General features: G+C 36.6%; 1 protein-coding gene across 1 annotated transcript; it reads left to right on the top strand.

Annotated features, from left to right (window-relative positions):
• Positions 1 to 891: 891 nt before the first annotated feature.
• On the top strand, positions 892 to 21539 carry LOC125238357 (outer dynein arm protein 1-like). Its single transcript, XM_048145655.1, has 12 exons — positions 892 to 1008; positions 1422 to 1521; positions 2585 to 2682; positions 3202 to 3341; positions 5223 to 5397; positions 10067 to 10249; positions 11172 to 11322; positions 13115 to 13286; positions 16645 to 16777; positions 17694 to 17815; positions 20753 to 20850; positions 21441 to 21539. Exons 1-12 carry the CDS (start codon positions 892 to 894, stop codon positions 21530 to 21532), a joined length of 1581 nt encoding a protein of 526 aa, XP_048001612.1. The 3' UTR covers positions 21533 to 21539.
• The last annotated feature ends 4853 nt before the right edge of the window (positions 21540 to 26392 follow it).

Below are 26392 nucleotides of genomic sequence, written 5' to 3'. Positions count from 1 at the left end.
CACATTTTCTACACCACCTCCTTAGCAGATCCTCATAATACCATAACATTGCAGTGACACTCAAGTTACCCAACAGTTTCAGCTCAATTTAAAAATGAAAAGTGGGTCTCGTACAGTCAAGAAGCAAGAGATTTGCTCCTTGTATTCATTCCGACCTGCCACAAGTGGAGTGCCACATTATGCACCTAGTTTTGTATAGTCACGCCTCTATTTGAACACTCTTATGCCTCTATTTAGAAATAGTGCCACATTATGCACCTAGTTTTGTATAGTCACGCCTCTATTTGAACACTCTTATGCCTCTATTTAGAAATAAGATCATGTCAGATATTTTTGTTGCCTTCTTTTTGTGTGATGCAATGATTGCCGGTAACAACAACGTCGGAAAATTTGTAGACGGTCTAATCCAATCTAATAGATGACTACCACATATGTCATGTATACCATAGATCAAGCAAACGTATCTACTAAGCGTGTCAAATGAACTCAGTAAAATCCTCTGAGTTGTCCGTTTTTAATCACAGCTTAAGGGCGTGAACTTTTGTAAGTTGAAGTCAACAAAAACCTTTAAAATGCCTCGTTACGAGATATTTCATTGCAACAACACAAAAATTATGAACATTCAAGGGCCTGAGACATATTTAAAATCACAGGCAAATAACAACTTCAGTACAAAATCTGAGTACACGCTCGGCCCCTATACAAATATATGAACTTGGTTCTTCTAATATTGTTTTCGGTTACCGCGATAGTTACTCATGAAATAAAACTATGGAAACGGATTAAATCGCGTGTAATGAATGATGATGATGTTGGTTCTTTTATTTAAATCTAGTTCTGTGATGACCACATTGCCCTTATTTTCTTATTGCTTACATTGTCTAGTTCCGGATGATACAACAAGACCGGGCCCACCGAACAGTGGGGGTGCACCCGATGTTCCGAAGACAGGACCTTCTGTTACGCGAGCTACGGAAGGATTATCGTAGCATGAAAGAAGATTTAAAGGTAAACAAGTTCTACAATACTTGCAATATGCATGCCTCTAGAGTCTTCCTTGTATTATTCTGGCATTGACACACAGCTCATTAGAACTTGGCGTCTAGCAAGTAGTCCCAGTAATTGACATAGACATAGTTTTTATGATTAACTCTTGCCACCTGACCTTCACCGAAACCTTCTTCTTTTCTTCACCGAAAAGTGACGGCCACGATTTACGAAAAACTCATCTCTCTCTTAATTTCTTTTGATTTCAATTTGTAAAGCATATAGAATACATCTTATGTATTTATCTGCAAGGTGCAGGTCGCTGAGTTTTACACGATGTTCCGAAGACTCTTCTATGAGCTTACAATAAGAATGGAGGATTTAGAGGTGATAGAAGAATAGAAGAGTCCTTTTAAATACTCATCTTTTTTTAGATTGCAACAACCGGTCTTCACAAGAAGAATGAAAAGCGAATGAAGGCAGACCTGCAGCGCTCTTTATTGTTAAGAGAGAAGACAGAACAACAGTGTCACGGTATGCATATCATCACTACATAGTATAAAACAAAGTCGCTTTTTCTGTCCCTATGTCCCTATGTATGCTTAAATCTTTAAAACTACGCAACGGATTTTGATGCGGTTTTTTTTAATAGATAGAGTGATTCTAGAGGAAGGTTTACATGTAGGTGCGAAGCCGGGGCGGGTCGCTAGTTCATAATAAATTTACTCCAACGGTATATCGTGTGTATATTGGGAGGAGCTTGTAACTCAGTGATCGGACTGGCGAACTGCGATCAACACTGGTCTCAATTACTTCGAAAGTGCTCGCCTCGAAGATCTTGACGCTAAACACTAGATCCGAAATTCTCGGCCCAAGCCCTCCTACACATACAGTACATACACCTATGACGCAAATGGTGAACTTAACTGCATGACTTGCGACCGGAAGTTTAAAACAAAACTCGGCTTCGCAAGTCACGTTCGAGCCCATGCACGTCAGGACTTATTAAATACTGAATTGTACAGGTGTCGCCGTCGACGGATATGTCTGGGAGGACATGATCATCATTGCAACCATGGTCTTATAAAGTAGATTCCTGGTTTGGTAGCCAACGTAACATGTCCTAAACTAAACTGAAGCATCAAGCTCCCCAACCTATCGACCTATCGATTAGTATGAACATACGTACGCTTGCGTACAGCGACGATGACGCCTGTATGCGTCTTTAGGTACAAGCGATTTTTCATCGACTAGAACCGATTCCTATGTTTGGGAAAATCCTAAAACTTTGATAAGTAGGTACTCCTGCGTGATTATTGATGTCATGTACCTACTAGGTTTTTAAACGAAATCTATTGGCTGTACCAAAAAAAGGGCCTACTTGGGGAGACCGAATGGACGCCGTCCTGCTGGTCACCCAAATTAAATATCGATGGGTGGATAAAGTAGAGGTAGACCTCCGCTCCGTGATCTCGGCTTCATTGAAAGCTAAGTGCAAAGAAAGCAAAGTGGCGTGCTCTTGTTAGAGGCCAAAACTCATTTTGGGTTATCGCGTCAGCCAAGAACCTAAGTAGTAAGTTATATAACTTGTTGGCAGGTCGTATAGTCCTTATGGAGCAGCTGGAAGGCCTGCTGCAGCGCGATCACAAGAACTTGCTGGAATTGCAAAGTCGCGTCAACGCTTCTATGGGCAAGGTTTGCAAAAGTTTACTTGACAGAGCATCTAAAATGAGCTTAAGACGTTTTAGGTCAAGTAGTACTAGCAGGTAGTAGCTCTCCGCGTGGTGACCGGTTAAGATTTTTTACCACCCCCCTTTAGGTTAAGGATATGGGTTAAATTGTGGCGTAGGCGAGAGGCTGGCAACCTGCCAATGCAATGTCACAATTAACTTTTCTTTCAACCCATATTGCCAAGAGTGGCACTGAAACTTGAGGAGTTTCATGTGCTCTGCCAAGGGGTAGGCAGAGCACATGAAACTCTTGATTGTATGTATTACACGTAGTATTTATTCCAAAACGTCATAAACTCAGGTCTCTTTTGCCTATTGACAGGCCCTTCACATCTAGCGTCTCGCTAGCGTAGCGTCGGGCCAACTGTATGGAAAAAGACTTTGCCATACAGTTGGCCCGACACTACGCTCGTGAAACGCCAGATGTGAGAGGGCCCTTATTACTCGCTCAACATTTTAAGTAACAAGGTCCATTTAATTTCAGTTGAAAGAAAGAGCTGAACAAGGAGAGTCTCGCCTAGTTGCCACAGAGAACAAACTGGAGACAGCCAACCGCCGCTTCAATGCTGTACAGCATGAGAATAAGCAGATACGAGAGCAGATCGAGCATATGCTTAAAGACAGGTGAGGACTGAGGGTTTACAAGAATATATGATAGACTTATATTGACAGGGATATAGACCGTGATTACCTGTTTGATTTTTGAAAAAAACTCTCAGTATACACTTACTAAAGAACGAGGTCCGAGGTGTGTCACCTTGTGTCCGAGGTAATCAGTAATCAGTAATCAGTATGTTTATTGCTTTCGTAGGTTATACAGGTGGTACATTATATTTGGTCTGCTACGAAGCCCTGTAGGGCACTGCAATTTTAACTTATATCTAACTTATGCTATGACTTAAGATGTTAATAAATTTCTATGACTAATATACAAGACATTCATATATATACAAAATTTTAAAACCGTAACAAATATTATTAAAATTACAGTATCACAACTATATAAACACTTAAATATACTATTATTACTACATCAACTATCAAAGAATTCTTTCAGGGTATAAAAACAGTTATCTATTAAATATTTTTTAATTTTTTTATTAAATAGTGTATTGGCCTCTTCGTCTCTTATAGACTTTGGGAGTTTGTTGTACACCTTTATACACATTAAGTGTGGACTAGAGGCATGCATTTTTAACTTAGATGGCGGTAATGGAATTTTATCTCTAGGACGTAAGTTAATATGGTATGGTGGTTAATATGGTATGTCGCCATGTGTCCGAGGCGTGTCACCATGTGTCCGAGGTGTGTCACCATGTGTCCAAGGTGTGTCACCTTGTGTCCGAGGTATGTCGCCATGTGTCCGAGGCGTGTCACCATGTGTCCGAGGTGTGTCGCCATGTAACCGAGGCGTGTCGCTATATGTCCAAGGTGTGTCGCCAGTGTCCAATGTGTGTCGCCAGTGTCCAAGTTGTGGTAGGAGTACGTTGTGAACATCCAGGCTCTTCATTTCGCCTTTCCGCCGCCCTCCTCCTCTAGGACCGTGCTTGTAATACTGTTGACAGTATCACGGTCCTGTAAATGAGCCTTTAGGAATTCTAAATAATTCGCTTACTTTTTTGTTGACTTGACCAGTTTTAGTTTTCATTTTATTTAAATGTTTTATATTAGTCCCTTATGTTAGTCCAGCTTTTTTTAGGGTTCCGTAGTCAACTAGGAACCCTTATAGTTTCGCCATGTCTGTCTGTCCGTCCGTCCGTCCGTCCGTCCGCGGATAATCTCAGCAACCGTTATCACTAGAAAGCTGAAATTTGGTACCAATATGTATATCAATTACGCTGACAAAGTGCAAAAATAAAAAATGGAAAAAAATGTTTTATTAGGGAACCCCCCATACATGTAAAGTGGGGGCTGATATTTTTTTTTATTCGAACCCCAACGTGTGATATATTGTTGGATAGGTATTTAAAAATGAATAAGGGTTTACTAAGATCGTTTTTTGATAATATTAATATATTCGGAAATAATCGCTCCTAAAGGAAAAAAAAGTGCGTCCCCCCCCTCTAACTTTTGAACCACATGTTTAAAAAATATGAAAAAAATCACAAAAGTAGAACTTTATAAAGACTTTCTAGGAAAATTGTTTTGAACTTGATAGGTTCAGTAGTTTTTGAGAAAAATACGGAAAACTACGGAACCCTACACTGAGCGTGGCCCGACACGCTCTTGGCCGGTTTTTTAATTTCTTCTTCTGTAACAAATAATTAAATATTATGTAATTATTCGTTTACGGTGGCATACCTACCATCTCATTATAAAAACAAGTCGAATAAAAATAAAGATTTCATAGAAAAATGTCTTTCTTATCCATATTATCGCTGATTCGACTAAAAAAAATACGACAATTCGTCGCTACGTTTTGCCGTGAAGGACGGACAAACAAACAGACACACACACTTTCCCATTTATAATATTATAGTATGGATAATTCTTATTAATTTGCAGAGCCATCTTTAACCAGAACTGGTCCAAGATGATGGCAGCTCTCTGCAAAGGCAAGAAGTTCCTCACAGACCTGTTCGAGTCCTCATCAGTGGCATACGATCAGCGGGACGAATGGTGCACCAAACTCAGGTCTTTGACGGAGAAAGGACGCGTAGACCAGACGATTCAAGTGCAGGTTTGGTTTTTAAGCGTTTGGAAATAGGATTCAAAAAACAATGTAGTCTGAATTAGTGTTATTATTCACGCTGTTCTGTTGCCAAAATTGTTTAGTTTTTATCGTTATCACCATTTAAGCTTCCAGTCACCCACTGCTGAGCTACTGTTGTTTTTGCTTTACATTAACGACCTACCCAATGCTACAAAACAGGAGTGTATCTTATTCGCCGACGATACTACATTACTCGTAAAATGTAACGACACTATGACCTTTAATGATGATATAAACAACGCAATAAGAGACATAATAATATGGCTAGAAATCAATGACCTTAACATTAATTTAAACAAAACCAAAGTGATACAATTTTTAACATGCAAAAGTAAGAAAATGAATTTGAAGGTAACCTATAATGACACTATAATTGAAGAAGTAGAGGCAGCTAAATTCTTAGGTATAACATTGGACAGTTTCTGTAATTGGAAAGCTCATATAGATGACCTGCGTATACGGCTGGATCGCTTTGTATATTGTAAAGGAGGAGCGTTGATGGAAACAACTTGTTGGTTGAATGTATGATATATTACTGATATATGATCCTTAACCTACGGAATATATAGAGAGATTACGTAAAGGTGTGTGTAACGTACAGTGCACACTACACCTCCCCCCTTTTAAAAAAGAAAAAAAAAGTTTACATGTTTTTTTTTTACTGTAATACATATTTTTGAAAACATATTTGATTTTTTTACATTAAATTTTCCATTTTATATTTTTCATTTCTAAACAACAATACATTTATCAAAATAGTAAGCCGGAATAAGGTACACCATTTTTTTTTTAAATATTAATTCAGTATTGTTACATGCAAAACTTGACATAGAAAGGTAAGCCAATAGTCATAATAATATCTGTGTACCTATAAGTAAAATTTACATACTATTGAATATTATTTTTATATAGGCATATTTCTTAGTGAATAACATACGCACACATTGATGCTATAAAATTAAGACAAAATATAACTCTACATAAAAATTACACACTTTTTTTATCACACAAAAAGTAAGCATTAAAAATTGGAATACAAATAAAACACTAAAACTACACAAGATGCATTGAATTAAATTTAAAAAGACAAGAATAAGTATTACATTTTCTTATATTCGTATTAGTGTATTCGTCAATACACTACGTAGGTACCAAAGTATATTTGGCATTTTAGGTGTCATAGTATAATTGTCAATAGTCATTATTATCGGTTTTCATCATGTCATTATCATTAGGTACCAGTCATTTATCATTTGGATTATACGTTATTATATACACTTGCAAGCTTTTTCAATTAATTAAGTACATACATAGTACATTTATTTCATTAAGTATGACGTCATTCCTTATTATTTATTTATTTATATCTTTCACAAACATCAAGACTCAATAATTATTTATATAAGATCAAGGTGAGACCAAGGGTACGCAACGCTTTTACACACGTGGTCGGACGACCTTACAATTTTTTTTTTATTTGCTCAGGGTACAAGGATTTTTTTTTAAGCGCGCACACATACTATATATTTCTCATACAGGCAGTTCTTTTAACACTTCCTTACATACTAACCTTCCATGTGTCCAAGGAGTCTTCACGATTGGTACTCGACCGAATCATGATCAGATCTCCAAGGATTCCCTACCTGTCTTGTACCCTGGCGTACCCTTGCTAATCGCTGCCTCTTGGGCCAACGATTTGCGATAGTCACATAATTATATTTGTTATCAATTAATTACTTTCACTCATCTTTCACAAAATAAAACAACACTCAAAAATGCAATCACTAATCTCACACTCCATGAAAACTTTAACATGTAGGAAATCCGGCAACCCTCAGTTGATCAGGCTAAGAGTCCTTCGAAAAACTTACGTGTTTAAATTTTCCCATAAATCAATTCTGTCTACAATCATTTCACTTCTTTCACATTCATTGCCTCACTGAACTTTTCCACAAGCATTCGATGACCAATCATTTTACGAAACAAACATTCCTTTAAATCAAACTATAAAACTTTACAAAAACAAACCTTACCTTCAAAACTATTCTCATTTACAATAAGTAAGTACCATTTTTATTTAAAAAGTCATATCTGTTATTTCTATACATTTCTCCATTCCTTTGTTTATTAAATAAGTCAGATCCATGAATTAATAGAAAGTCTCGTCCGATACAATTTTACTTCGTCATCATTAAAAATAAAACATAATATCTAATAAAAAGTAACGTTACAATAAATCTAATTAAGTTACATTAAACACACATATATGGTTAAAATTCGGTAGTTTTGTATGTAGTTTATATTGGAAGGTAAAAATTTAAATAAGTATTTGAAGTGTTGCACTGTAATTACAATTTAATTTCATTCTTATAATATTCAAGTGATGATGAGTGCACGAACTGTGAAATTGGAGATGAAATAACAGACGACACATGCCAATCCCTATAAGGAGTACACGCGCCGCCGTCATGTGCCATATTTGCTGGGTATAAAAGTATGCTGAGTAACTATTATATGAAATGTAGTACTTAATATGAAATTATCAAATGTATGTTAGAAAATAATAAGAAATGAATAAAAGAAATCCGCGTTTTTATGCAATAAAATTAACAGGTGTAGTCAATAATATTTCTTTTTCTCGTAACAGATTAAAGATCAACTTTTTAACCATATAAGTTTTTTTTTTCATCAAGCGGCAGTTATAACATTGTAGAAGTAAAAGAACTTTAAAACTAAACTTTATAAACTAAAAGAAAAATAAACGAAACTACTTAACTAAGACCGAGAGAAAAAAGATATTCGTGTACACTTTTTCAAACCGCACATTCACTTTTATTTTATCACGTTCCACATGCACAACCTTCGCCCTCCTTTGCTGACCTTGGACCTCCAGACGCCATGCTCGACCAAGGACACCAACAACTCCCTGCTGCTCCATATTCTTAAAAACTTTGCTCTCGGCAGTTGGTATTTAAATTTTAATTCAAGATGAAAATGATGAAATTTAGTCCATTTTAAAATCACTTTTTATATACGTTTCGAGTGTCCGCTGTTGTAAAATTTATGACCTTCACTGTTATTTCACTTTCCAAGTCCTGACAAAACTGTTCATTTGTTTTTTTTGTCTCCACACAGTGTCACTTACGCGCAAATTTATTAATGTCCGAAATGTTTTACTTATATTTATTTCACTTCACAACCTTGACTGGCAAGCGCAGCGCGCTGCCAGTGCAGCACAAGGCCGCACTGGCAGGATCGCCATGTAAAGGAGGAGCGTTGATGGAAACAACTTGTTGGTTGAATGTATGATATATTACTGATATATGATCCTTAACCTACGGAATATATAGAGAGATTACGTAAAGGTGTGTGTAACGTACAGTGCACACTACAATATGTTCTAAATCGCGTGCGAAATGTAGTTTCGGAGGAAGCAGCTCTTACCGCATACCATGGTTATGTGGCATCCATATTGCGATACGGGCTCATACTATGGGGTAACTCAGTAGACGCAGATATTATATTTAAATTACAAAAAAATGTATCCGAACTCTATGCGGAGCAGAATTTTTAGCGCCTTGTAAGTCTTTGTTTCAATCCAAACGAATACTGCCTCTTCCGTCACTTTATATTTTTGAAATGTGTATTTTTATTAAGAAACATATGTCGTTTTTTGAAATTATCACAACCAACTCCAAACGTGGAACACATAGAACTAAATTGCTTTTACCTATGACTAAGTTAGCGTTATCCAGGAAAAACGTTTACTGTATGGCTATCAAATTATTCAATATCCTATCTGATGACATTAAAGAATTACACCCATTGGTTTTCAAAAAGACATTGTTTAATCATTTAATTGAAAATTGTTATTACTCTATTGATGAATATGTAATAAATTGTAAATTATAATCAATTATTTAATACTAATTATTTATTGTAAATTCAAATTAAATGTTTATATATAATTAATTTATTGTCACTGTTGCGAGCTATGCTGTTTTGGAAATGTTTTATGTACAGAACTGCATGAATAATTATAGTGTGTAAGACTAGTATACATCTTGTATATAGTTAGTTAAGTTTTGTTAGTTCATAAGTAAACAACATTTGTACGCCTGTCGGGGCAAAACAAGAATCGTGCTGTGGATATTTTTTTGAACACCTATGTATATACGCTTGTTTTATGCAAATAAAATAATCATTCATTCATAGGACTCTCATATCTAGGAATATGTCGACGGACGGACGGGTATTCGTTGTCTGACAGTTAAATGATTTTAGGGTTTCAAATGATTCACGGTTTTATTATAGTCTGTACCTTTAGGTATTTAAATAAATGTAAGTAAAATATACCCTCAAGGTTTTTCTAAACCAACTGAGGGTAAATAAAAAAAAGCACGACCAAATAAGAAGGTTAAATCCAGGTCGCACAGTGACAGACCCGCATAGTTTTGCATTTGGTTGGTTAACCAACAAATGTCATGCAATATGCAATAAACTACCCGCACAAATTATTTGTTTACTTTTTTTAAATACCTAAAAGTACAAAGTATACATATATGTATATATATATATATATAAACTTATATTGATCACGGTATATAGGTATAAGTCTAATAATGGATTATTTCAGGAAATGCGAGACCTCCAAAAAGCGTACGACCACGAGATGAAAACGTACAAGTTCCTGGCCGCGAAGGGGGTGATGAGAGTGAACGAGAGCGTGGACATAAAGCAGGAAGAGATGCAGAGGAAGAAGGAAGAACAGTGGCAGGAGGAGTTGGATTACCACACCAATCTGCTCAAGGATATTGAGGTGAGATGGTTGCAGGTGATGAGGTGAGATGGTAACAGGTGATGAGAGTGGATAGAGCGTGGAAATAAAGCAGGAAATGCATAGGAAGAAGGAAGAACAGTGGCAGGAGGAGTTGGATTATCACACCAATCTACTGAAGGATATTGAGGTGAGATGGTGACAAGTGATGAGAGTGAACAGAGCGTGGAAGTAAAGCAGGAGATGCAGGGGAAAAAGGAAGAACAGTAGTAGGAGGAGTTGGATTATCACACCAATTTGCTGAAGGAAATTGAGGTAAGATGGTGATAGGTGATGAGAGTGAACGAGAGCGTGGAAATAAAGCACGAGATGCAGAGGAAGAAGGAGGAAAAATACCAGGAGTTGTTGGATTACCACACTGCTTAAGGATATTGAAGTAAATGTTATTTAGAGACATTTTTTTTAACGCCGAATGTCGCCGGCCTTGCTAATCGTCTACACTCTGTAACAAACTAAATGCAACTATCACAACTGCACTAATATGGAAGAGTGATAGAGAGAGCTCGTCGATCGTCACTTTGGCTAGGACGGTAGAACCGTCTGGTTATATTGCTCTTCAAAAAAATCATGACCATTTTCTGGATTATTTGCAACAAATATGGGTAAAATGACAGATGGAATCAAAATTCACTGACATATTTTATTTATGCGATCCAAAAGCGACCAATTGCTTAGGTAAGTCATTCGGAATTACTCTAATGAAAGTAATTCCGAATGACAGAAATATTCAGGTAATTTCGAAAGGGGAATCTTGATATGATGAAAATAATGGTGATTTTTATGAGACTTTCGAAATTAGACGACTTTCGGAATTACCCTAATGCACCTTATACTTCTTGTAACTCTTTTCTAATTTTCCATTTTCTTTAACTTTCCGTAATCAGCGCTGTACCTTCTGTTTTAGAATTACACCGAAGAAACAAACGCGCAGAGGATAATAGAAGCGTTCGAGAAGACAGAACAAGAAAACTTCTCCGTCTACAAACTGCTCACATTCTTCTGCGCGGAGAATATCGTTCTGAGCAAGGAGCTGGGCAAAATACGACGGGAAATCGGTAAACTGTTCACTACACTCCGACAAGAGAATTATATCTGTAGAAAAAGGCGAAGTTTAAAATCTGTAACAGGAAACCTTAAAGCACAAATCTATAGGGCTATTAGTTTTCATCCTATAAATTCTATCTTATAAATAAATAATAATTAATTAATAAATAAATATTATAGGACATTCTTGGGGACTATCCACACACAGTGTAATTTAAAAAACGTCTCCTCAGTACCTTTTGTATAGATTTTGTATACAATTTTAAATGTGTACCCATTACCAATCATTGAAACGTTTTTATCTCTAAGCCAGAATTTAGAATATTCGGCCGAATGTTCGGTTCGGTAACAGCTGAACCGAATGTTCGCCGAATATTCGTATTCGGCCCATCTCTAAGGTCTGATTTAGACGGCGCGCGACCTCGCATGCGATTTTAGTTGCATTGCGGGCTGTTGAGGTTACATACAATTCAGCACAGTCATCAAATACCGCAATGCCATTTACTTAGTGCCACCTAGTCTATCTTCTAGGCCTTTCAGAAAACCAGCGTTGCGGAGTGTGCCATGTGGCCCACACCGTGACACCTAGCTGAGTAAGGATCATTTAGCGCAACTTATATTTTTTTAAGAGTTTTGAATGATTCACGGTTATTTTCATTACTTAGACTTATATTGACCGGGATATAGACCGTGATTACCTTTTTGATTTTTGTCGAGCTCCCGATATTTCGACGCAGTTGCATGCATCATGATATTCATGATCACGGAAAACACAAAGGTAATCACGGTCTATTCTTATATTTTTTTGTTTGTAATAGTTTTAGTTTTAGATAGTTATTGATATGTATTTGTGCTAATAAATGCTTTTTCTTTCTTTCTTTTTCTTCTCCTTTCAATGTAATAAAACTCGCATACGAGTTCTCGTACCGTCTAAATGTGCCCTAATCCATCCATATAGGGGCCGAGCGTGTCACATTTTGTACTGACGTTATTTCTTACCTGTGTGCGATAGACAAACGCTCACGAAACGCTCACGATAATAATATCTCTTTCGTAGCTATCTATCTCTATCGCTCTTGCGTATTGGCGCGACAGAGCCAGACTACCTTTGGCGGCGTTTCGTTTTCGTTTCGCGTCGCAGAAATGCGCGCGCTGTAATAGGTACATAATGCTTGTGTTGTTACAATTAAATATCACGTATAACGAGGCATTTTATGTTTTCGTTAACTTCAGTCTTCAAAAATAGACGCCTGAAAGCTGCAAGCTGTGAGTAAAGATGTACAACCTACCTAGTCGTTTTGACTGAGTCCGTTTGACACGCGAAGTAGTAGTGCGTTTGCTTGATCTATGGTAGGTGGACCATTTTTTTCAAAGTTGTCCACCCCACTTTTTTGTAACATACATACATACATACAATCACGCCTGTATCCCATAAAGGGGTAGGCAAAGCACATGAAACGACTGAAGCTTCAGGGCCACTCTTGGCAAATAAGGGGTTAAAAGAAAACGAAACTGTGGCATTCCGTTACCGTCATACAAAATGTATGAAAAAATTGTAACGGAATGGCAAAAAAACCTTAGGACACTTTTTTCTCCTAAATATTAGGATTGAAAGAGCTCGCATAAAAATTTCCAAAACCAAAAAAAGTGGAGTGGACAACTTTGAAAAAAAAATGACCCAATTAAGTATATTACATGTAATTATGAAAATTGAATTTAATCTGTGTATCGACTCCACATAACGTAGGAAATGGGGCTAGGAAGAAGAAGAAGAGTTGTCATCGTATAAATAATTTCTTACAGCTGATCGTGAAGACTTCAACGAGTCTGTGGAAGTGAAACAGAGAGAGAACCTGGAACAACTGACACGGAAGCTAGGAGAGGTGAAGAGCAGGACGGAAACACTGCGAGCGAAGGAGAGGGAAAAAAATAAGCTGCTGGAGACTAATATAGATAAAATCAGCGACATTTTTAGGTTAGTTTTAAACATTTGATTTAATTTTTTGTAACTGTCATCTATCATAAGCGCTGGCCTAGTGGTAAAAGCGTGCGACTTTCAATCAAGAAGTCGCGGGTTCGAACCCCGGTTCGTACCAAAGAGTTTTTCGGAAATTATGTGCGAAATGTGTGATATTTGCCAGTCGCTTTTCGGTGAAGGAAAACATCGTGAGGAAACCGGACTAATTCCAATAAGGTCTAGTTACCCTTTGGGTTGGAAGGTCAGATGGCAGTCGCTTACGTAAAACTAGTGCCTACGCCAGATCTTGGGATTAGTTGTCACAGCGGACCCCAAGCTCCCATGAGCCGCGGCAAATGCCGGGATAACGCAAGGAGGATGATAAAAGTTATCTGGCTTTGTGTGGTAGGCAGTTTTGGATATCATTCTGGATCTAGAACCTAAATGAGAAATTACATGAAAAAAATATGAATGAATTCATTGATAAATTTACCACGCACTTTTGTAACTCGCTGTACCTCCAACTTACAGAAAAAACCCTGAACCAAATAATAATTTTACTCAATACTGTTATATTTTCGACGGTAAGTATGTTTGCTAGAGCTCAACGAGGATGTGTTGTGTACTATAATTAAACCGTAACAGTAAAGGCGAAAGTCTGTCATATACTCGCAATCTGATTGTACTTATCTATATCACAGAATAAATAATAGTACAAGTACAGAAGGCTCACTCCTTTGATATTTACAAAATGCCACCATTCTAAATTCTTACCTACACCAGCCATGTTCGGGTCTAAGTTTAAGGATCTCAGCACGGGTAGCATGGTCGCGCGATAGACGATAAAATATCAGGCCGTCCCTATCACACTATTAGTAAGTGCGATAGGGACGGCCAGATGTTTTATCATTTATCGCGCGACCATACTTGCCTGCCAGGTCTCTTTGTACCGTCGTCCACCAAGTGGACGAGGGTCTTCCTTGTCTGCATGAGGTCGAAAGTAAATCCAGAGCGACTTTAACTACATGGTCTTAAAGTAGCTCTACACTGAGAGAAATTTGTATTGTGAATTTAACAAGTTCGACTTGTTGCGGTTTATCCGGTTGAATCAGCCAAACGTATGTTTAAAACAATATGTGTCAGGTTGTTTTTATAAAATCGACTTGTTGATTCAAATATATTGCCGATTCAAATGACAAGTAGCTTGTTGTTTGAACCAAAGAGCACGTAGGCGCTATCTTAACCAAAAAACTTGTTGAACGAACATGAAAACTGGTTGTATTTTCTCTCAGTGTAGGTACTACATTAGAAACATGGTAGAGGTTCGAATCTTATCTCATGGTAGCGACACAGGCATAATGAGACGTATCCCCCAGACTGCGCTAAGTGCGTGCGATTAATTACCCATTGTAAACTTAATCCATTATAACCGTATTACCGTTACCAAGGATCAATATTCAATATGAATGTATCACAGACATATATGTTTTTAACCCCCGACGCAAAAACGAGGTGGTGTTATAAGTTTGACGTGTCTGTCTATCTGTCTGTCTGTCTGTCTGTCTGTCTGTCTGTCTGTTTGTCTGTTTGTCTGTCTGTCTGTGTGTATGTGTCTGTCTGTGGCATTGTAGGTAGCTCCCGAACGGATGAACCGATTTAGATTAGTTTTTTGTTCAGTTAGTCGGCAGTGTTCTTAGCCATGTTTCATGAAAATCGGTCTACTAAGTATGTCGCGGTCGGGGGTTTTTCCAAAATTTTAATTTTGTGGTTAGGTTATCACTTATCAAGATAATAAATAAGAGGAAGCGTGGAAGGAAATTGGAAGCATAAAATAGGTAGTTTTTGTCACAACGGAAGCCGTCGAATTTCTCCTCTATATGCCATATTTGTAAGACTAGGCGTCTTTGACCAACTCTAAGGGCAAGCAGTAGGTGCTTGTTTTCATATTGTTTTGTGAAATATACAAATGCGAATGGGGCCTCTATTTAGATATATGTCATTGTTATACGGGTTCAATTGCAAAGGGACTCAAGTGACACGAATTCAATATCTGTTATTGACGTTTTATGTGGACATAAATGTGACGCTTTCAAGCCCTATTTGCTATAGAAGTATGTACATAATTGTATTAAGTTTATATTAAGGTCATATGGCTATAAATTGAATACCGGGTAAGTAATATAAATACATTTCTTACCTTAAGTTTATGTATTGATGCATTTCATTTCTATCTTTTCAAACGTAGATGTGAACGTTGACGCAGAAAACTGAAACAAAAAAACAAGTTATTAATTAAAAAATAACTGTAAATTATGCAGATGTATGCAGGTTTCCTCACGAAAACTAATCAATCAATCAATCAAACATTAATTTCAGAATTTTTACAATCCATAGCATTTATTTATTTATTTAAACTTTATTGCACATAAATAAAATAAAAAATGTACAAATGGCGGACTTAATGCCTAATGGCATTCTCTACCAGTCAACCATCGGGCCAAACAGAGACAAGTCCGATCTCTGATAATAACATAATTTAACAGAATTAGAATCACAATACATGGGTGCTTATTGGTACGAGTCGGGATTAGAACCCGCGATCTCCGGATTAAAAGTCGCCTAGTGTTACATGATATTCAGGCGTCCTAGTTCAGTCTGAGTAGCCTAGATAGATACGGCATGGCCCTAAGTCATCAATCGTCATTAGTCCCGTCACTCACCGACAGATGGCGCTGGATCATTACTATCATTAGTTATGGGTGTAAGTGGATGATAATTATGCAAGTGCATATTATAATACTAGCTTTTGCCCTTGGCTTCGCTCGCGATAAATTTAAAAACTTCTAACCCTATTTTAGGGAAGTGGGGGGTTAGAGACAAAAAGTAGGTAGCCTATGTCACTCTCCATCCCTTTGAAACAAGGAAAACCAAACAGACACACATACTTTCCCATTTATAATATTAATACCTCAGAAATTCCCGATAAGTTTGTACATTTAGATCACGTCTCCGATTTGGATAAAAATTGGTAGGCTGATAGAGTCCATGATGCTGAGCAAGATCCACTAGGTTTCCCAAAATGTCCTAAATTGTTTGTATGAAACCTTCCTTTTTTGTTACCAGATTTCTATACATTTTTGGTAACAAAAAAGGAAAGTTTCATACAATCAATTTAGAACATTTTGGGAAACCTAGTGGATCTTGCTCAGCATCACGGATTCTATCAGCCTACCAATTTTTATCAAAATCGGAGACGTGATCCGAATATACAAACTTTTCGGGAATTGCACACCTATGGGTGGTTTTAGAAAAATATCGAACAGTTTTTCGTTCAAGTTGCGGTCAACTTTTTAAATTCAACGTTATTTTATTCTAGAATGTTGGACCTGTCCCTGGAGCCGTTCCAGAACCTTCTAGGAGACAAGCAGCCATCTTTGAACCAGCTGGGTCTGACGCTTTGTCTCATCAATGACAAGACTAAGGAGCTTATAGAGACTGCTTATTATTTGGTAAGTCCAATTTCGTGTTAAAAGTATCCATTATTAAAATACGAGCGAGCGATATGGGTTCCACACGGTTTTTATCGATTTTTGACAAGTTTTGAGTTGAAACTCTTAAATTTGCGCTACATATAGAGTTATAAAACAAGTCGCCATCGATTATTCAATCTTTTATATCTATTCGTATTATTTGTAAGAGCCAGATTTTGAAAAAAATTAATAAATAATTATTTTTTACGATTTTTTTAAAACATGATATAACAAAAAAAAACACTATTTTAAAATTTGAATTTAGTAAAGAGTCTTACATACAAGAAATTGTTATGTTTGGTTGACTTTCTTAAAAAATTAAGAGAGAATTTAATTTTAAACTAATTAAAACAAAAGTTATGACCAAAAATCCAATTTCTGGCCCTAAAATTGTTAAATTTTGATGCCAAATAACACAGAAACAATGACCTATGAAGTACTTATGAGATATTTTTTATAAACACGATGCTATTAATACGATAGGCTTAGGAAAAATCATAATATCAATGGATTCAAATCGAAGGTCATTGGCGCAAGTATGCCCCTTAAGGACAGAATAGAAGAACTTCCTTTTGAATATAAATTTTCTTTTTGTATCTCATAACCACTTAAGTATCTACAAAACTAACGTACAAGTTTACAACCATAATTGAACCGTAAAACAAGGTTGATTTTGTGAAATATTTTTCTGGCTATCACTAGACTAAAATGTGGCTTTCTATACACAAGGGTCCTTATAAGTTTTTCTATTAACCTTGAATTTATCTTATTGAACTTCGGTTTAAATAAACTTACAAGAAATTTCATTTACAAAACAACTTGTCGGACTCTTTTGTAACGGTAATCCACAAATGCTTTTCGTAACGTATTTTTAAACTTTTTCTCAATACGACAGGAGCGCAAGGCCAGTAAGAGAAGCCTAAGCACGCGTAAGAAATACACAGTGCAGCAGCCGCATATGAAGGAACTTACTCCTCTACCAATGAACTTACTGGTACCAGCTGATCCTTGCCCCGCGTAAGTACTTTGTGTATAATTACCGTCAAAATGAACAAAAGGATTTGCTTTTTGAAGTGACTTCAAATGCGACTTCCAACTGACAGCGCGTAACACTCAGTCATTGTTACTTTGCGTGAAATGCCACTCAGCGCGTAACATTCTGTCAGTGCGTAATATTCTGTCTCAACGCGACTCATTCATTCCATTCATTCACTTATTCAGTCAGTGACAGAACAGAATGCCCAGAACTCAGATTAATTATAACACTAGATAGTGTTTCCGAACATCCTAGTGCAGCCATGTCAAGTGCGAATTTTTTTCGCACTTGTGTGACTGTATCCGAACGGCCCTCGCAGTACTCAATTTCAAGTCGTTCTAAAAACATCTCCCGAAGAAAATATTTTTTTGCGAGTAATATTGTAGTTTGTGTCGAGAATGGATGTTATAGGTAACACAACATATAATAAAAATAAACCGCCCGATATTACATTCCGCGTGAAAGTATAGAGTTTAAGGTGATATTTTTACGAAATAGTAAATACTCAAATTGAAATTTTCATCGTCCGCCATTTCTTATAAATGTTGCCAGGCCAATGATTTTTTTTCGCCAAATGATGTTTAAAATATAAGTAACAACAATTTTAGGTTCTTTGTATGTATATTTAATGAAATACATTTTAAAATGAAAAAATATAGACAACAGTTTGTTGTTTTATCGAAATTCTAATTCTAGCTAAGAATTATGTCATAATGTTTCTTCATTTTAGATTTCCTACTAATCCGCTTCTGTCTGCGAAACCTACGAATGTCATGGTACTCGTATTTCAGTCAGTGTCAGTACAGGAAGTACTGAAATTGACTGAACTAGCATGAGAAATACGAACGTTCCCGGAAAAATACGAAGGAAAAGCTTTTCACACTACTACAACTTTAGATATTATGACAGTTTTAGTTCATGTGTAAATATCGCGCTAATAATCAATGTTAATAAATTAAAATGAAATTTGTTTACACATGAATGCCAGTACGTGGGAGCTAGAAAAGAATAACTCTTTCTCGCTCCTAATTACAGGATAGTAATTGGATGACTTTGGTGCGGCAGGGTCCTCGTATGGTAATGTGTTAGCACTATAATAACACTCCCAATTCGTAGATGTTAAAAACAAATTGATAGCTGAAGTAGAACAGTTCTTAAGATATTTAGAAATGTGACAGACAGACAGACGGCCAGAGTCGCACCATATCAAAATGGTTCCTGTTGTACCCAGTTACTTTAGATACCTAATAGTTAACCAAACAGAAATTTATCTGTATAGGCACTCAATATGTATATTTTAAAAATAAATTCATTTCAACCATTACTTACAACATTTCCATGGAACACGCACTAAAAATAATTAGTAACTAATTATTATAACCAAGTACAACGACTTTGTAAAAATCCCAACTTCGAGCGAAATCATTTTTCTCTGGCAACATTTTTTATATGCATGTGTGCGTGGGGTTAGCGTAAAACAGGCGCGTTCCACGCACACATCGATCGGGTTTTGGCTTCATTGCTGGCCGATGAGTTGTATGGAAACTATCTTTCTATGTGTAATATTTCTATGGCCCAGAATGGTTTTGAGTGGTGGAATGGTTGGTTGGAATGTGTGTTTTTTATATTTAAATCGAGAAAATGAGTTTGTTTGTTTTTCAATAATTTGAGCAAAGAGCAATGTAAAATATTTAAAACAGTAAAAAGATGGACGTAACTAAACGCAAAAGCGTGATGATCACTTGACAAAATGTTTTTGAGGTTATGTTAGGAAGTTTCACTTCTTCTGCTCGGAGGGATTCTACGCATTGTTTTTTTTTTTTACTTTTATCCGACTTATTTTAGTTTTATCCGACTAAAACCAATATCAAGAGCGTGTTAGAGCATACTATAATGAATGAAATTATTTATTGCCGGAAATACATTCCATAGATTATTACTAATTTTAACATAATAAATTAACTAAATTAAATTAAAATTAATAAAACTAAAACTAAATTAATCTAGTAGGACCCGCGGTAAGATATATCAGTTACATATAAAAGTGTACCATATTTACAATTAAATAGGTGGTGTGGTGCTGCTGTTAGCTTGGATCATGGAAGATCCAGTGGTCATGGGTTCAAACCCACCCAAGACAGTAAAATTTCCACATTTTTTTTTAAATAAAAATAAAAGCCTAAACAATGTTACGTTTGCAGACGTTTCCTCTAGATAAAAAAAGCAAATTTAGTTAAATAATCCGTTCTATAGTTTGTACCTTCAGGTATTTAGAAAAACGTAACAAAATCTACCCTCAAAGGCTCTATTTAAAACCAGTTGAGGGTAAATGACAAGATTACACGACCAAATAAGGAGGTTTAAAAACAGGTCGCTCGGTAACAGATCTGCTTGGTTTTGTATTTTGTTGGTTAACCGACACATTTTGTAACTACCCGAAAATTTATGAGTTTACGTTTTTTTTAAATAGGTAGGTACCCAAAAGTACGTAGGTTCGAGTCCTACCGACTGCGCCATGTAAATGTAAATAAAAGGTCTCTTGAAGGAACAGTAATTATTCTTAAGTTCTTAAATTATTCTTACAAGCTTGAATGTGCGTGCTGATCCATCCTTAGCTTGGCAGCGAAGAGGGTGTGGTCACCCGGCGACATTTAAATCTCTTTTTTAAAACGGGTACGTTCAGAAGCTAACAAACTAAATATATTTAGGCACAGATAATACAATAATCCACCAATACAGAAAATACAGTAATATTGACTACTTAGACGTTTTGACCCTTGGACATTTTGTTTCTTTGGGCATATTGACTCCTTGGACGTTTTGACCTTTGGACATATTGTCCCCATGGATATTTTGACACTTGGACTTAGTGCCCTGGAAGGCTTTCTTCCAATTAATGCATCTATGTAAATACACAGGTGCACCGAAGCCCGTTGGTTCTCCCGCATCTCTGAAGCCCTGGAGGCCCCTCTTTCTCGAGACGGCGCGATTTTGGCACTGAATGCTCTCGCTGCCGGTATGCTAAGATTTTTTAAGATTCTTTAAGATTTCCACGGGTACCTTTTACCACTTTTTTGTGCTCTCATCTTTCCGCCCGTCTGTCTATCAAGACTTTTATTTCCGGAACCCGTGGAAGTAAATTGATATTAAAACCATATACGTACAAGTAGCGGCACGTGACTTTAGCGCTGACCGTTATTGTGCAGAAGTCAGAAACAGGTATCTCAGGGGATTAGAGGGGCGAAGGGTACGCGTCCCCATGCGCAGCTATCCCCTCCACATTTCACTCAGCGATAAAGTTGTGTGCTGCCACTTGTACTAATATGACACCATAAAATTGAACATAGAAAAGAGGGCAGCACGCGGCACTAGTCGTGCACGTAGCGTATTTCGTGGTAAACAATTATATCAATGTGTTTTTTTTTCTTTGTTTTTTAATTATTATTTTTCTTTTAACTTTTGAATGTGCTTGTATTGTTTTATATGTGTTGTATGTTGTTTATCACGAATAAATGATTGGATTTGGATTTGGAATAGTAAGTATACTTTTTTATTTATTTATTTTATTTTATTTAAATATATTTACATACTATTGTCTCATTCCAGAACCGGCCTACGAGCGAAGTGATCGCATACACCAACTGCAAGACTGCCGCTTGCCAGCCAGCCGTATTGTTCTGGCCAAACGTTACTTATAATTGTATAAGTAACCAGATAGATATTTTATAGAAAAATATAAATTACTTCAACAAATACCCACAATATGAAGTCAGTAAAACTAGAACCTTAAAACAAGTCTACTCTTGTAGTTAAATAAGATATTGAAATTAATTCATACGGGCGTGCTTGACTCTGTAGACAAATACATATAGCGTACAGGTACTGTGCAGTCGAGTTCATAAATATGCGTAAATTTTTTCACCTTACTGCATAGAGTTAAGGTGAACAAATGTGCACATATTTATGAACGACTGTACTTACCTAGATATACATACATACAGTTAAAATGTTTCTTAAGAGTCCGCTAAAGTCGCCGTCAATAGAATTTGTGAACAATGTAAACAAACCTTGTAGTCAAAATGTCTTTATTTTCCATGTTTTTCTGATGAGTTAGAACTCATCAGATACTGGCCTAAATACATGTGTTATTTAATCAATTCATCTTGTGCTAAAATATTGATATTTTATATAATAGTTTGTTTACATTGTTGACAATTTCTACTGACGGCGATTTTACATGGAATACGTGACAAACTTGTTTTAACTACATAACAGCGTTAACCCTTTTTTAATTACTTACATATACATATATATGGCATGTGTAAATTATATTTATGAATATAAAATTATGTAATTTAATTAAAAACTTATTTTTGATCCGAGTTTGCTCTTTCCTTAACCTACAATAAAAAACCGGCCAAGAGCGTGTCGGGCTCAGTGTAGGGTTCGGTAGTTTTCTGTATTTTTCTCAAAAACTACTGAACCTATCAAGTTTGGTACCAAATTTCAGCTTTCTAGTGCTTACGGTTACTGAGATTATCCACGGACGGACGGGCGGATGGACGGACGGACAGACAGACGTGGCGAAACTATAAGGGTTCCTAGTTGACTCCGGAACCCTAAAAACTTTGACAAGGTAAGGTCAATACGGGTAAGTGTGTCATAAGGTGAAGTGTGTCTGGCCTTCACGTTTGGCCCGTTTAAACCAATGATCAGTCTTCTTCTTCTTCTAACTTAAGAGCTGTGCTCTTGTCGGTGGAGCAATCTCCAACTCGTGCGGTCTTCTGCCAACTCCTTCACCTTCTGATACGACATGACCAGAACCTTTTCTTTAATTTGGGTGAAATAGTTTCTCCTAGGTCTTCCTCTTCCCCTCTTTCCTTCTACTTGTGAGTAGCAAGTAGCAAAAGTATGAACTCGTTAAAAACTCCTGTGACAGTGAGTTATTAGTCTAACCATAAAATTAAAATTTTGAAAAAACCCCCGACCGCGACATAGTGGACCGATTTTCATGAAACATCGGTTCGTCCGTTCAGGAGCTACAACACACAGACAGACAGACAGGTAGACAGACAAACAGACAAGAAAAACAAACCGTTGTTTTTGCGTCGGGGATTAAAAAGGTTTAATGTGAAGGCCAGACACACTTTACCGTATCGACCTTAGTAAATACCTGGCATTCCCAACATCTTTTTATTGTGAACGCGCCATATTATTTGCGATAGTAGCTCAACCATAAGAAATACTATTGTAATCAAATTATAATAGCTAATTACCCTTCTAAGATATTCCGATACTACACGAAACATAACCAAGTTCGACATCAAATAATAAAACACCCCCGAATAGTCCCCCCATTTTGACGTGCAAAGTGAAGTGCACGTCAAACTGTTAATTAAGCACGTGACGCTGACAGGTATCAACGTAAATTTGACGTGACGTGATAATGTAGGTACGTCGTTCAACTTGGTGATAAAATATCAATTGTTGAGTTTAACCGACTATCACCGAGCTCGAAAGGGCGGCTACATATATGTACAGGGTGAATCCACGTAAAAGTAACGTGAGTCACGACTTCATTCAGTGTTGTATTTGAACTACAGCTGCAAATTAAAGGATTTATACATACTAATGAACACAAGTTAAATTATAATCTATTGAAAATATTTCAACTTGTGCTGTTTTAAAGTAGTCACACTACTATGTATATGTATAAATTAAAACCGAAATAAATTACACATATGAAAGAAAAACCAACCTGAGTTTGGTTTACACGGGGGGCAAGAGCCATACCGTTCTGCCCTAGGGATGGACAGAGGGCGCTACGAGTCCTTGTATACTCATATGAGAGATAATTTCGACCTCGACAGCTGTGACCTGGGTGGCCGAGCGGATAAAGAGGCATCTCCCGCGATTGGAGAGTACGCTGGTTCGATTCCAGCCTCAGGCACCAGAGGACTTGGTCACTTTTTCTTTCATATGTGTAATTTATTTCGGTTTTAATTTGATTTATACATATATTGTGAAAGGAACACTTATTTAGAGACAGGTTATTACTTGAACTTAATAAAGAATGGCAGACGAAAGCAGAATCGGACAAATTTAGGAACGTGACTAACAACAAACGAGACGACCCAAGAGTATACCTCCGTTTTGTAATATGGCTAGCCGTAATGTAATACGGCGGAATATACGATCCGGCTACGACATATCCAAACCTTCGTACCACGTATTGGCCTTAACAGTACATATAGTACCTACTTCTCTTTTTTTTTTTTTAATTATAAATGGGCTTACTCTTGACCACAGACTAGCCAAAGGCAAAGACGTGGCCTACGATGGAGTGAGCTCGCCCAGAAGATGCCTGTTCACTCTTGATTTGGATCTAAGGATTAATTACCTGTACGAACTATGTACCTACTCTAAATATTATCCAGAAACGCTCAAATGTAAGTGCTAGTGCAAAAGAGCATACCCATTTTATGAATAGTGAATATGGAATTTTACATCTCACTGCAAATTACAATCTAATCTACACTTCGTTAAATAAAAATTTAATCCTTTCGTATAAATGAAATAGCTTTTCAGTACAGATGGTGTTTTTTTACGCACTAGTGCGAGAAGTGGTTCATTATATGCCAGGTCGAAACTTCGGAGGCTCACCTGTACTGAAAAATGTCGTACGATACACGTGCGTAAAAAAGGAAGTTCTAAACGAGTGGCGATAAATTAAAACACGACCGAAGGGAGTGTTTTAAATCGACACGAGTTACGAAATAATGTACTATTATTTTTTTATCATTCGAGATAATAGTACATTGTGCAACAAGGGGAGGAAGTTGAATATTACTAACGAGAGTAAGTTAAATCGCGACGGCTTGCTGGAGCGATTTAAAGACTCGAGTTAGTAATATTCATACTCCCCGAGTTACACACAATGTTTTTCATAACACTCGCAATGTAAAAAATATGTAAATAAATTTTAAAAAGTTAAGTACAGTACAAGAAATTTCATTATTCCCTTGGGATAATGATTTTTCTATAACTCACGCACCGCCTGCGTGCAATAGCACAATTAAAGTGCGAGTGTGATGAAAAAGTTTTTTTAGACCATTAAATCATAAATTCATGAAACCCATTTGTTCAAGTTTTAATTTGTGTTTTTTTCCGAAAATAAATGGATAAGTTATTTTGACGTCTTCTAATAATACCTACAACGGAAGGTTACATAAAATAATCTCACAAGGCTAATTGCTCCGGCAGCGGAAGGGTTGAAGCGCAATAAATCAGAATTAGGCAGAGATGGAAACGGGCGCAAATTGGCCCCGGCAGCGAAAGTGTTAAGCTCAGGCTGGATAAATACTTTTGTGTTTGTGATACGTTGTTTAGTTATTTTATTAGTAAGCAATGCATCTAAAAAAATTATTAAATACGTTTATCAAACACCTATTCATATTTATAATAACTCCATAAACGATGAATGAAGTCTAAAAAAATAGCCATAAGGAAACATTTATTATGGATCAGATGGCGCCACACATTTGATTGATTCTAGACTAGATGGCGCTAATATTAATATTTGACAATTGTAACACAATACAGTCAACCAATTGGAACCCTAGGCCACTGTAGAACTATGTCATATAAGACGTTATAAATCAGATTGTAAGAATTCTCTTACTGCTTGTCATTTTGACATGGTTGTAGGTAGAGTGGCCTAGGGTTATCAAGTAAAGGATATGGATCATTTTGTCAAAACGGACTTTCTAATGTCTGGTGCCGTGAGATGGCAGTCTATCCAATATCACTAAACATTTTACTTTGACAGTAATTCTCTTTGCATTTATGAAGTGTTATACAATATTTTTAGTGGATACCTATATTGGACTGCATCAACATCAATATCATCAAATTCAGCTATAAACTTAAGAGGTAGCGTAAACGGTAGCGAAAATGCTAAAATGGAAAGGAGCCCCCCTTTCAACTCGGGAATTTTAGTTAAATATACAAGTAAGTTAAGTTTTAGTTAAATAGATTTATCGAAAAAAAAATTGTCCATTAAGAACAATTCAGTCAAAAGATATTTCAAAAAAATCTTTAAAATCGAGGTTCCGCTCTCGACTCTTTCCTCCTTCAAAACTTAATCAATCGGAACGAAATTTCACAATCTAAATAACAATGAAATAATCTATGTCGGACCGTTAAGCTTTTTTGGTTAATTGTTACCAATCTTGAGTATCACACCTTTTTTTGCGCCACAATGAAAAAGGCCGTTTTTGGAATTTTTTGATTGGCTCTAGAGTCTTTAAAAAGCATAATATCAAAAAAATCAAAACGATCCGACACAGATAAAAATAATAACAATCTGTGTTGAATAAATCATTGCTCTATCTTCAAAAACCAGGGAGGAAATAGTCGAGAGCGTTTGTATGGAGAATTGACCCCTACCGTATCGTCTTAACTGTAATTGTAAAATTACTTTGCGACGATAAATGACTTTTCCCTTCCCTTTTCCTTCCCCTTCCCTTTTCCCTTTTCCTCTTTTTGTCCTAACTTGT

This window comes from Leguminivora glycinivorella, chromosome 23 (assembly GCF_023078275.1).
Source record: "Leguminivora glycinivorella isolate SPB_JAAS2020 chromosome 23, LegGlyc_1.1, whole genome shotgun sequence".
Taxonomy (NCBI): Eukaryota; Metazoa; Arthropoda; class Insecta; order Lepidoptera; family Tortricidae; genus Leguminivora; species Leguminivora glycinivorella.
Note: the sequence above shows the minus strand (reverse complement) of the source record. Positions and strands in the feature narration are given on the sequence as shown.

Bases quoted from the DNA above. Each gene is read 5' to 3' on its own strand.
- LOC125238357 (XM_048145655.1), top strand. From the start codon at position 892: ATGATACAACAAGACCGGGCCCACCGAACAGTGGGGGTGCACCCGATG. The intron at 10,250-11,171 runs GTGAGATGGTTG...CTTCTGTTTTAG, and splicing joins ATCTGCTCAAGGATATTGAG to AATTACACCGAAGAAACAAA. The intron at 17,816-20,752 runs GTAAGTACTTTG...GTAAATACACAG, and splicing joins CCAGCTGATCCTTGCCCCGC to GTGCACCGAAGCCCGTTGGT.